This window comes from Ailuropoda melanoleuca, chromosome 13 (genome assembly GCF_002007445.2).
Source record: "Ailuropoda melanoleuca isolate Jingjing chromosome 13, ASM200744v2, whole genome shotgun sequence".
Lineage (NCBI taxonomy): Eukaryota > Metazoa > Chordata > Mammalia > Carnivora > Ursidae > Ailuropoda > Ailuropoda melanoleuca.
This window is the reverse complement of record NC_048230.1, coordinates 85,804,273-85,817,487: the sequence shown is the minus strand read 5'-3', so window position 1 is coordinate 85,817,487 and position 13,215 is coordinate 85,804,273. Positions and strand designations below refer to the sequence as shown.

General features: G+C 48.8%; 1 protein-coding gene across 5 annotated transcripts in view; it reads left to right on the top strand.

Moving 5' to 3' along the window:
* KIF16B (kinesin family member 16B) overlaps window positions 1–1,958 on the top strand; it is a 290,550-nt gene extending 288,592 nt beyond the window's left edge. For all 5 annotated transcript variants that reach the window (XM_019801572.2, XM_019801575.2, XM_019801573.2 and 2 more), the window contains one exon: window positions 872–1,958. In XM_019801572.2, coding sequence (XP_019657131.2) covers window positions 872–1,030 — 159 coding nt within the window. In that variant the 3' untranslated portion in view covers window positions 1,031–1,958. The remainder of the gene's footprint in view (window positions 1–871) is intronic.
* The last annotated feature ends 11,257 nt before the right edge of the window (window positions 1,959–13,215 follow it).

The window sequence follows — 13,215 nt, the reverse complement described above, 5'->3', positions numbered from 1 at the left end:
TAACATTTGCCTGACCTGAAATATATAAACTATTTTTGTGTGTCCTGTTTTCCTTTAATACACCCTGCCAGCAGCCGCGTCTGATTCCATCCCTAGCGTCTTGGATCCTCGTCCCAGACATGCTCTGCTTGCTGGGTGCCAGAGTAGGCGGCGAGAGCCGCGACAAACACGTGCGGCGGCGGGGAGGGGCCACGCAGGGGGTCAGAGCAATTAATCTTAGTAAGAATCTCTTTTCATTGATGATTATAGGTTTGGCAGAATGATTTGTAAATATTAGTACTTGGAACTGACCCGCTTGTCCCCAGTATTTCTTTTCCTTTAGTTTATAAGAATCCAAAGCAGACAGTGACGGTACCATTTCAAAATGCTAGTCAGCAGCACATTTGGCATTGTACAGATGGCGAGCCTTTCTCTTTTCTTTTCTTTTTTCTTTTCTTTTTTTTTTTTTGCCTCCTTTTTATCAGCTTTCTATTTAATAAGTAAGTTGAGGGGAAAAAATAAGTAAGTTGGTGGAAATGACTTGCTTAAAAAATAGGATCTTAACTAGTGCCACTGTTGCTGGAAAGCAGACCCCTCCTTCTCCTCCCCCGGAGCCTGGCACCGCCTTGGCATATCTCTGGGCAATTTCTGCAGGTGGACCCGAGGCCGTGTTGCTGCGAGTCACGGAAAAGTCACCTGCATCGTGGATGCGGTGGCTGTCTTCCCTCGGGTAGGCCTGGTGACAGCCAAGGCCACACAGATTCCCATGTGCTGTTTCTAATGACAGCAACAGCTCTTTCAAAGCGGGTGGCAAGTTGTTTCTGGAATTTCTTCTCTCCTTGATTCCACCCAACGACATCTAACCATGTTTTGGCTCTTGTCTTTTCCTCAGAAATACCTCAGGGACTTTTTCAGCGTGATGCTCCAATCTGCGACGTCCCCCCTGCACATCAGCAAGGTGGGGCTGACCCTTTCCAAACACACCGTTTGTGAATTCTCGCCGTTCTTCAAGAAGGGAGTCTTTGACTACAGCAGCCACGGGACGGGGTAGAGCTGGGGGTGACGGAGGAACCACCAATGCAGTGCCTTCTCGTCGAAGGGGCCCTCCCGGTGCAGGGCAGCCTCCCACGCTGGGTCCGGGCCTGCCTCCTCTGGCTGCAGCTGGACGTGCGGCAGCCGGCTTGGGCCGTCTCACCAGGGCCTCCCGAGTGCCTGAATCTGGGACTGGCATGTTTTGCTTTGGGGACGGGGACCTCGACGGGCAGCTGTTGCTGTCCCATTGCCGTTGAATGTGGCCTTTTCCCCATAGTGCTTCCTTCTCATCACAGCCGAGTCTGCCCCTGTGGCAGAATGGACGTGGCTGGATTGTCACGGGCTCTCTGAGCCCAGCCAGCCCGGGACCTCCCCAAGTGAGTGGGTGGCTCACCAGGCCTCCCTTAAATGACTGTCATCTGGATTCCTCTTTCACCAAAATATATATCTTATTTTTTATATTATTTCCATGCAGCTGGCTATATCCCAAGAGAAGCATTTTAAATGATCTCATTGTATTTTTTTTTCTTTTTCCCCCTCATTTGAGTCAGAATTTTTGTACAATACCTAACCACTGATGTTTACACAGAATTTCATATTCTGCAAAAGGGAATTTTGGTCCAATCATGACTGGAATCTTCCATGCTTGACAAATTGGATGTAGGTGACATCACTTAAGACTTCCATAAATCCATACAAATAGGATATTTGTTTAATCTTGAATATTTGAGGAAATTTCCCCAAATGTAAATGGCTACTGTGCGTTCCTGAGCTTTCTCCGCTAAGCACAAAACAAGCGCATAGCTGAATGCCTATTTTTAAAAATTATTTTTTTCACATTTTTGTTACAGAATCTACTGGCTCTTTGGCTGAAAGACTAGAATTTACAGTAGTTTATTAATGATCCCTTAAATTACTCAGGACTTAATGTAGCATTGCACATCTATGTACAGTAAAACTGCTTTGTTTTACTAAAGAGAAAAATGTGAGTAGACAAAATATAAATGTGGCATATATGGAAATGTATATAATTCTGCCTATAGATTTATATATGTACACATGCCTGTACAGTAGTTGTATCAAAATATATAATCGTTTACACCAAATTTATTAAAGGTATTTGCTTTTTCAAAATTTAAATTGAGCTGCTATCAATATTAAACGAAGTTAGAGAATTCATCCCGTAGCTCAGTTTATTTTAAGTTTGCAACATGATCGCCCCTACTGGTCTGTTTAAAAATTTATCTAACGTGGTTGGAAAGATCCGTGATGTATAATTTAGCATTTGTGTTGCAGAAGATGCCGTTAGAGTAACATTTAAAGCCACAAATGAATGGGGTAACAAAACGTGTTTGCATTCAGTCTTCTAGACTATGCCTGTGCCACTGAGCTCGCCAACCTGAAAAATATGTCGTAAAGATGCAATTATCCCAATAAGGGGGAAAACTATTATTACACTAATTAGATGTCATAGTTTAACATGAAAAAAACGAGGACTTTTAAAAAATTGCTGCAGAAAGACTTGCTTTTGTCTGCCGCGGTGATTACAGGCATAGGTTTGGAGGCAATCACTCCCCGAGAATTTAAACCTAGAGATTAAAGGATAAAAGCTGGGAGATAATAATTAACCATAGATCATTTATTTAAAAGGAGTCACAGCATTACAGATTGTCCCTCATTTGCCGAGCACACCAAATGGTTTTCTTCAACGGACCAGGTAATCTGTCCCCTGCCCTCTTTGACCTGTGCCCGAGGCCAGGCTCGTGGCACGCGTGTCACTGAAGTGACACAGGATACAGTCATAACGTGGCAAGAATAAACAGACATGTGTTTGTAAGAAGTGCGGGAACCAGAAGACCCTTTGATTCCAATCCTCATCTTAAGTAATCTGTTGAGTTTGAGGTTCAAGCACGAGCTGGCTCCGGCTGAAGCCCGCTGTGGGGAAGTGGGTCGTTCCACCTCTCCGAGCCTCAGCCTCCCCGTCTGAAGACCAAGCTGTTGCACAGGGTGATCTCTCGGTCCCACTCTAGCGGTGCTCACGAGCAGGGGCAGAGCTACTCCTGGTGGGCGGACCAGGTCAGCCCCTGGTGTGCGGACGTGAACTGCAAACTTCTAAAGGGACGCAAAGGCAGCCTGACCTGAGTACGCCATGAGGGAGTGTTGAAAAGCCAATGAGAAGCCTCACCTAAACAAATAATGGAATCCCTTTCTGGAGCAAAGACAAAACAGACGTCAGAGTCAGGATGACAAAACTGAAGCTTTGTTAATTAAGACTGAGGCAAGGGAGTAAAAGACAGTTAGCAAATGCATATTTTATTACTTCAAGTGCATCATAAAGTAATGCTAAGATGACCTTTTAGGCAAGTCACATAGAGGTTCTGTCAATGTATACATATTTTTGTAGCCAGTTGGAGAAATCTAAGGAATTGAGAGTTTATTTAAGCTGTTTTAGCATGTCCTAGGTCTTGCTTCCACAATAAAATATCTGCACCAAACTTGTTTATAATCACAAGTGGCATAGGCTCCTTCAGCCTGGATCCCACCCAGGCCTTGCTATTTTGATTAATTTGGACAGGTGAAAAGGGAGTAACCAAGGCATGCTGCCTCCCTAATGATGGACATCTAGAAGATTCTCTGGCCCATAATGAGGAGATGCTTTGAAGATTCATGAATGGGGTACCCAGGCCCCGTGGCCACTTCTCTTTATATTCGTATGTAGAAAGAGTCAGTTCTGCTCAATTTGGCCCTGTTTACCCACTCGGTGCTCTAGACAGCATATGTTTGGGAGTCTGGGCAGAAGCAACCAGAAGTTTCACAGCTTAGGGCATCTGTGAACTCGGAGGTGCGGTGCTGCAAGGCCGCCGTCTCCAGCCTCAGAGCTGGGGCACGTCGGTGTTCCGGGTTCAGGTGTCAAAGATGAGATTCTGACACCTCTCCACCAGTGCCCAATCCCATGCACGTCCCATCATTTCCGCAGACGGGCTCTCGGAGATGGAGAGCAGTGTTCTGTTGTCATGTGGCTCATTATTACTTACGCTGAGCCTACCACAGGACAGGCCTCATCTCCTTAGAGGGCACATGGGTACCAATCAAGACAGTCATGAGAAAACATTCAGTGGTGCCCTGTTTTCCAATTAGTAGTGAGGAAAAGAGGTTTGAAATACACTCCTTCACAAATGCCTAAAATGATGCCTCGAGGTGTCATTAGTCCAGAGTTGAACATTTCTGCCACATGAGGCCCTTGTCTTCCCATATTCTTACACACGCATGCAAGAGTAGTTCAGATTGGACTTTGTTACTGGATAAATGGTTTTTTTTTTTTTTTCCATTTTGGGTAAGACAAGTCAAGAAATTTAGGCAAAATAATTCCATGGCAAAATCAATTGTTTCAGTTTTATTTAAATTATCATGACAGGTGATTTATGTTTGGGGAAAACTAAAGACCATTAATCTGAGGGTACTCATCCTTGGCAAATTCAACCTTGTATATCCCCCCTTTTAATGGAGTGCTCTTTCCACATTGCAAGAAGAGGACCTGGTTATTGACTGTTTTCCCTTCTGTTTAGAGTGTTTTTTTTTCTGATGATAATTACATGGATAACGATTCTGTGGTGCTGAAATTCTGAATTTCACACACTACAGAATTATTTCTGAGTCGAAACAAATCCAAAGTTTGTTATAAATTTCTAAAGCATCATATTTCAAATTGATCCTACGGTGGTACCTGGGTGTAATCAGGGGCCATGGTGGTGTTGGCCAGGCTGTTACCTTCAGAAGGCTTCTGCGTTTGGCAGCCCAGTAGAACCCTGTTACATTTTGAAACGGTAGGAGAGACAAAGAGACAGTTGGCTGAACTGAAGGGGTTCAAGGATAGGAGTTTGTCCTTGTTTGCTGCAAATAGCAATTCTTACGGATTTATCGCTGTAGAATTCTGCCCACTAAGCTCTGGCACTGTCTCCTGAGGTTACCCCATGCCCTTCTAGAAGGTTCTCCCTTTTGTGTATCTCTTGGAAAATGACTAAATAGAAAATGTTCTTTCTTTGTGCCCATTTGGTACCCCTTCATTTGAACATTAAATAATGAAGCTTTTTTCCTCTGAGGGTTACCGCTCTGAAACTGATTCTTCTGTGGGAATTTGAGGTTCATCAATTTGATTTTGCTCCTTCTCCATTGCTGGAAAGGCAGAATATTCCGCATTCAGGGAGAGAGAAATGAATGTGTTTGCAAAAAGATGCACAAGGCATCTCTCCTTGTGCATTGAAAATGGGAAGGTGCACTAGGTACAAAATTGGCAGTGCATAGAGGGAAATGCATCAGCGGAAGGCAAAAGTCCCATAGGGTCAGCATTCAAAGCTGTTTGGCACCATTAAGTCAGGTCACCGGAGAGAGAGAAACCTTTCTCTAGGATTTAAGACTGGAAAAAAAAAATGTGAAAAATATAGTTAAATATCTTCACTGCTTGAAAGCAGAGTTATTTTCCTCAAAGTGTCACGAATCCTTATGCGCGGTTAATATTTGCAGAAGTGTTTCCAGCAGCACTTAACGTTGTGCCTGAGAGCGGCTCGCTAAATTACAGCCTGAGGGTCTGCTATTCCTGAGCCTCCTTCCTTCTGAGCCCCACGGAAGGAAAGGAAGGAGGGACGGAGGGGGGCTGCAGCTGCTTTTCCGGAGCTGCCAGGGAATCTCTTAGCGGAGAGAATCACAGAGAACAATCATACCAGTTTGTGGTGATGAAGAGCTTTTTTAATATTTGCACTTCTGCTGGTTCTAAATTCTGTTAGCTTTCCTCCTGAAAACAAGCTAGAAACCATGGGGGAAGGGGTTGCCGTGATAAATGACTCTTTCGGATGGTGTCTTAAGCGCTAATCTTAATGAATGTAGTAAGTAAAGTTGATTCACAGCAGGTGCCGTCCTGTGGTTGCAGAGTAATATTAAAACACTGGCTGTTTATCCTTTGAAAGCAAATGGGGAAGGTCGTGTTTACATGCTAAAGGGTTCTCTTTGCATTTGGGTACCAGAGCAGCAGCCTGAGGGTAGCCACGTGTACCAGAGAGTGTGGTGCTCCCCTGGGATCGGAAGTGCAGAGTGTTCTGGGGTGAAGCACGCATCTGAAGAGCTTGCTGTCCACCAGGCTCGCTGTCTGTTGCACGTGTGTGGTCATGTCAGCAAACCGGGCCATGGCACACATCTCCACCTGGACCCACCTCACTCACTCCCTGTGTAAGCCAGTCCTCTCCGTGCCTCGCATACCCCACTGGCCCACGTGGGGGCTGGGTGGAAGGATGGCCAAGCACAGTGAGGTAAACCTCAGAAAGTCATAAAGTACGGACAGCGCTTGCCCTCCTTGGAGCCATCTGTGTTCGGATCACGGCCACCGCCCCAGCCCCTTCCTGCCATGGCGTCGGTGAAGGATCAGACCAAATGCAGCCATTCCTGTGATTCCACTGGCCACATGCTAAGTGTCTTGATCCTAGCTGAGCAAGAACATGGTACAGAGAATGTAGACCAGACTGGCTGTGTTCTGCTCATTCCTGGTAGTTAGGGAATCGGCCTGCGCATCGTTGGTGCCCCACGTGTCACCAGTCGCACTCATGAGCGTCTTCCACAGCCTAACACAGGACGGGGCCCCCCCACGCACAGGGTGAGCAGCACGGCCAAGGGCCTGCCCTCAGGGAGCTCTGACTCCACTCAGCAACCGACCAGAGCTTGCACGACCATGTGATGGCAAAGCCTGATAAATGTCACGGAGCAAGAGGAGACGGTGCTGGGAGAGAACGTACTAGACCAGTGATCTCATCTAGGAGGCTCTGCAATTTCCCCGAGCTAACACCTGAGCAGTGAGCAGAAATGAGTGCCAAGGAGGCAGAGAGGTTGCTCCAAATGGAGGAAAGTGTGTGCAGGAGGGAAAACGCTCATCGTCGCTGTCGCATAAGGGAACATCCGGGACAGTGACAGGTTGGAAAGAAAGAGGCCAGAGGAAAGGGCTCCTGAGAGGTTGCTGGCTGAAATTTTGTAAATGAGATCACATTTCCCATCAGCTACCACTGTTTTGGAAGGATATTCCTGGGGAGGAAGAGCACGTGGCGACTACGGCTCACCCTTTAAAGTCACATGTAGTAAAGAGAAGCAAACTTCCTGATTAAATGTGGACCAGGGACAAGATCTGGGTGAGAGTACTGTCCTGTGCCATCTAAAGGCTGGCAGTTCCGTTCGTAGAACATTGACTGTTGGTGTATATCAAGTTCTGAGATTTCAGGGGCTCTTGCCTTACAGAAGCATGATCTTCCCCAAGCCTCAGACGTGTTGCCGGGGGTGTGTCCAAACTCCCATACCACAGGAGCCAGCAAACCCAGGTAAAGTTCATGTCGTCTTTGGGCTGCTACCTAACCCTTGCTTTGTAAACAGAAGAATAGGGAGCCCCATGCAGACAGAGCTGTCAAGAAACTATGAGCTAGCTGTGGGGTTTGGTTTATCATTTAGACCAGCAATGGCACAGGGACACCGTGTCCTCCTTAAGGCTGGGGTGCAATGACCTGCAACCCCACGTGGACCTCAAGTCCTTCATCTACCTTCCGAGCCTGAGCGTAATCATCCCAGCCAACCCCTGTAAGAGAAAGGATTGTTTTCGGATTAAACAAACAGCTTATAACCCATTCTTTGGATGTACAGAGAAGCATCTTGGCTGGTGTAGAAAGCAAAACATCTCTCAGCTAGCCTGAGACTGCGGTTCAATGACGCAGGTCAGTTTCCCTGGGTCACGTGGCTCGGAGGCTGACATCCCTAACCCGGGCTCTCCAAAAACCTTCAGCCTGGTCCACTTTTGTATGACTTCAGTGCTGTCATTCAAAAGGACTATTGCTCTTCATGCATTCATTCACTGGGCAATTTAGCGAACAAATCTACTAAGTCAGAAACCAGGGCCCCCTGGCTGCTCATGACACCCCTATTCAGCATCAGGTAACGTCAGCTTCCTGCCGCCTCTTCTGAGTGCCATGCCAACCTCTTTGCACGTGTGGCCATGACCCCGGCGAGCTGGGTGGGGCTCCTGAGAGTCTCAGATACTCTTCAAGATGGCAGGAGCCCTGCCAGTTTCCCCAAAATCCATGAACATTCTGCTACCGGCATCCCAGCCTCTTGTGTCCTTATGCCAAGCCAAGCAAGCATTCAAAGCATAGAAGGAAAGCCTCCATGTGTTCTGGAAAGCCTGCCAGTAAGGCAGCATCTTGTGGGTGAGGAATGGGTTACAATGCACGCAGGCCCCAGGGAACACAACTTTAGCAGACCTTTGATACCTCCAGGGAGAGCTGTGTTGCTAGAGTGGCCCCAGCAGAGGAATCAGTTATTTCTTGCATTTTCTTTCCGTGCCTGTGACGGGGCCGAAATTGCATCAGTTGAGCTGTACGACCTCTGGGACATTCCCCAAGCTCCCGGCAAAACCACAGGTTGTGAGCTGGACAGCAGTGCACCTGGCTGGAGAGAAAAGGATGTCAGAGCTGGAAGGAGCTGGACTGAGCATTGGAAACAATCTGGATCCAGGATCCATTCAGATACTAGACAGACAGTACACAGGTGGCTGGAGGGGACATTCTCCACCAAAGGGACTTGAGGTCATGTGGCCAAAATGCATTCCCAGGTGCCGCCAGGCAAGCCCGTCACACCATCAGGCCACTCTCTGCCCACGGTCACCACTTGCAATCTCTGACTTAGTCCATCTCTTATTTTACCAAAGGTAAATTAAGCTGGAGCGAGGTTGTGGCTTACCCAAGCCCCTGAGCTGAGCCTCAGTGTCCTGGGTTAACTCCAGGCCCACTGCCACTGCCCGGATTAGAGGAAAACGCTGAGTGTGTCAATCACGGACAAGTCAGAAGGTAGAGAGCACACCTGTTATTTTCATAAAGAGAATCTAAAATAATCATAGTTAACTTAAAAGGTGAAAAGCAGAGACCTCAAAGGTATCACAGAGATAGGAACGACAGGGAGCAGCGGCCGCCCTCAGGGCTGGGGGAACATGAGAAGGAGGTTGGAATTACTGAAACTTGGCAGCGTGGAGGAAAGGCCCCCACAGAGTTGAAACTGAGAGCACAGAGAGAAGGGGGCCCCGGCACTGGGGCTGGTGTCTGAGCTGGGGGAAGGGTCTGGTGGGGCTGGGACCCAGGCCTCTGAGGGAGAGGAGGGGCTGGCGTCTTTGCGGGTTGGTGCATGTGGGAAAACGGCAAACTGGGCTCTGCTGGGGCTCCTGGCTGGAAGGAGTGTGGCCGAAGCAAAGCTGACAGGAACAAGAGGTCCTCTGATCAGGAAGGGGAAACAGACTGGAAGTGTGGCCGAGAGGATGCTCCCAGGAACAGAATGCAAAAGAAACACATCCCTTCTCGCTCCCCCAGCCTTGCGGTCTCCCTCTAGGGCCCTGTCTTGGCAGAGCCTACCTGGGAGCAGCTGGCAGAGCAGAAATAAGGTTTGCGGTGTCTTAGCCCCTGCCTCCCAGAGCAGACAGGTGTGGGTTTAGGGCTGGGAGATATGTGTTCACTAACTGGCCCCCCGAGCTTTTATTCTTGTTGAAGCCTGGACCTAACACTCATGAGCTACCAATCAGTTCTCAGAGAACAATCTGGAATCCATGCTCCCTTGGCCCCCACCACAACCCATCACTGGACATCCTTGGGGTGCTGTGTATGCCGCCTGCTGGACAGGGGACACTCTGGGAGTGGCTTACCCGCAAAGGGGAAATTTGTTCCAAACATTTATCAGGTGGCCCAAGAGACTGGACACTTGTCTCTCAAAGTAGCCACAGCCGTGTGTGCGATGCTTGTCACATGGGAAATGCTACCTCGAGCATCTCCCGCCTCACCCAGACTTCGCCGCAGGCTAGTTTTTCAGAAATGGAAAGAATTGTTTAAAAACTGGAGACAAGGAACCAAAGCATCCTAGGATACTCATTCCTTCAGTGAAATGATAGTTGATTTTTCTCTGTTCTCCCCTTACGTAACCAAGAAAGTCACTATGGAAGGATCTGCTCTAAGCCCATGGCCATGTAAGGCAGAACTAGGGTCTCTATAGGCCCTGCAGACATCCACAAGGACATTTCTCGGGCATCTAACAGGGCAGTAAGCTCTGTGGTCCAGGGTTTGGGGACCCGGAGTTTATATGCTGTGGATTAAGCACAGTAGTTCCTCGTGCTCTTCTTGCCGCCGCCATGGGGCCCTTACTGGTTGGTGTGGGGTCACCTCTATTCTCCCCTCTCAGGGTGGGCAGCTTCGTCCCTTCTGCCCGAGCGAGCAGCCTCACCTTTCTGCTGCTCACCTGAGAAGTTACTTCTCTGTGTTTACCCCACAAGAGGCAAGATCAGTCGTGACATTCCCGGCACCGGGCCACGACATTGACCTTCAAAGACCTAAAATGGCCGTTTCCCTGGCTGCTGTGAGCTTCAGAACTTGGGAATAGATATTTCCTGAGAACACGTAACACCCTGCGGGCACAGACGTTGGCGGTGCTGCCTCCTCCTGTTTTCCCCAGGCTCCGGTTGGCCTTTCTGAAGACTGCTTTCTCACGCGGAGGCCAGTTCTGCTAAGCCATGGAATCCCGGGTTCGGCTACCAGGAGGCAGGTCAAAGGGGAGCGGGTGCGTTGGGTGTGAAGGAGTTATGCAGGAAAGGAGTTCTAGAAGAGAACTGGACGAAGAGTCCAGGATCACAAGAAGTCACACTGCTGACACGGAATAAGCCTCCCGGCTGTGGGGCTCCAACTTCTCTAGGTATCCGAATGAAGTCTTCAAGAAGTGAAATGGACATTTAATAGCTGCTTGCTCCTACATCTCACCCCTCTGGTCAGCCCGTGACGGCGGGGCTGGTATCTGTCTTCCTCTTAAAATGGATGCTGTCTAGGCAACTCAAAGAACTTCATTTATTTTCATTAAATTTCCTGGTATTGGTGACGGACGATCGGCTCACGGGTGTGGAGGACGACAAGTGGTTGAGACGACACCTGATCACAAGGAGAGCTCCATCCTGTAAAGGTGCAGAAGTGTGAGTTGTAACAGTCCCTGCCATCTGAGAAATACGCTGTCACGGGGCTTATCAGTGGTGACAAGCCAAAGCCAGACCTACGAATTCAAGGGAATTCAATTAAAAGTGAGGTTTTTCAGAAGGGGAAGTCTGAATAGCTAAGATAAATTTTAAGCAATCTCTATAATTAGCCGTCATCCACTTGGTAAAGAGGGAATGGCAAAATATAGGTAATTCAGAAAATTTGTTCAAGCACTTAGGTTGAACTTCCTTCTCTACTGCCTTATAACAAACATCTCTGGCTCAGAAAGTACTAATTCGAGTTGTACTTCTCATCCTGTCCGAGGGCCGGCAGAAAGGTCTCAGAAGGACTGAGGGAGCACACACAGAATGGCCCGATGCGCCATCTTGGTGCCCCAGTGTCAACAGGTTGTGAAGAGCGATGCATCTTTTGAAGCATGGGGGAATTGCTGTTTCCTGGAACCCCTGCTATCCTGAGAGACCGTCGAAGGCAGAGACAGACTTACCTTGAAGACAGTTAAGCATAAGCCTCTCACATGCACAGGCTTCTTCCAAGGCCCCCGGGTTCTCCCCTGAAGACCTGGTGGGGAAGCAGCAACCCGGCCATCCCTGGGAGGGAACGGGGGTGAGAGAGCTGTGCCCCTGCTTGGGGGTCACCCCCCACACCTGGTGGTCCTGTTACTGCAGAGGGGGTGAAGGATGGGTCTCGCTGAGCTGGACCAGCACCCCCAAGGGCGAGCGCTGGGGAGGTCAGGGAGCTCCATCACCCAGGATATGCCCTGAGGCAAGATGCTCTGCCCCGCAGTGTGGCATGTCCAGTAACGAGTTGTGACGCCCAGGAAAGCCTATTTTCTGTTCTCTCTAAATGTGCCATTACATCATTGTCTGATGCAGAAGTGATCAAAGAAAATGTAGCAAAAAGCAGCAGGAAACAACTGTTATAGAATTGGTTCAAGCAACAAATTAATAACGACTCTTGAATATAATTCCTGGGAAACTCCATTTATAGGACAATCCTGAGAAGTCAAAGCCACAGGGAAAGGAAATATCAGTGCTTGCCAGGAGCCAAGGGGTTGGGGGTGGGGAGTTCCCCACAAAGGGGCAGCACGTGGGAATATTTTGGGGTGAGGGGCTATTCTAGATGTTGAGTGTGGGGGTGGTTACACAAGTGTAGGCATTTGTCAAGATTCATAGGATGGTACGTTGCAAAAGACTGTACTGTCTCTACATTTTTTTTTCTGTAATTGATTCAGTAAAGTGTGTTAACTGTCTATGTCATTGCTTCTTCCTTTGTATGAGAGTCAACAAACATAGTCCTGTGGGAGAAAAATTAAAAAATAAACAAAGCTTCAGCCTCCAAAATCCAGTTGGTGAGCTTGGGCCCCAGGGCCCGACTGGGAGGGGCACAAGGGTTTGTTTGCAAATCTGTCTCCTCCCTGTCGCCTGTCAGCCTGCAGATGGCAGGGACTGTTTGGTGGCTCTCAGCAGGTGCTCAGTAACAGTTGTGAAATAGATGGTAGGGATGGGGGTCACCCATCAGAGCAGCTCCAGAGCCCTCTTCCCTCTCCCCGCCGCACCCTCCTTTCTCCCTCCTTCCCTGTCCTATTTCCCCTCCTCCTGGCTCCCTCCCCAGCCCCACCCTCACCAGAGTCTAAGCGGCCCAGATGAAGTCAGCATGGTTCTGACGGGCAAATGGACCCAGAGGGGTTTCTTCCTAGCCCTCTAAGTCTCTAGGAAGGCTCCTGAGGTGGGACATCGGAATTCACTGGGAAAGTGACTGCAGGGCTCTCCAAGCTCTCAGAGCATCATGTGCGCAGGACTGCAAGATGAGAATGTTGTCACCGTGTTGGGGGCCAGCAGGGACCCAGGTGTTGAGACTGTGTGGGGTGTGGGATAACCACTGAGCCCACTAGGGCAGAGTTACAAAAGCGCCCAGTGAGGGGTTAGACTTCAGGACTCTGACAAGTACAAGAAGGATAACCACTGTCTGGTAGCCTTCAGCTTCCATGTCGGATGCCCTCCTAAGTGACGAGTTCTGGAAGGAAAAGGCCACATTCTTCTGTTTGCTGCTGGTTCCCCTACTTTGGTGCCCGGCATGGTCCATGGCTCTTCCACTGAATTGGTCTGTATGTTTGGGGTTGAGGGCTGTGGGTAGTAATGACTGACGTTCTAAGAATACTCCCCAG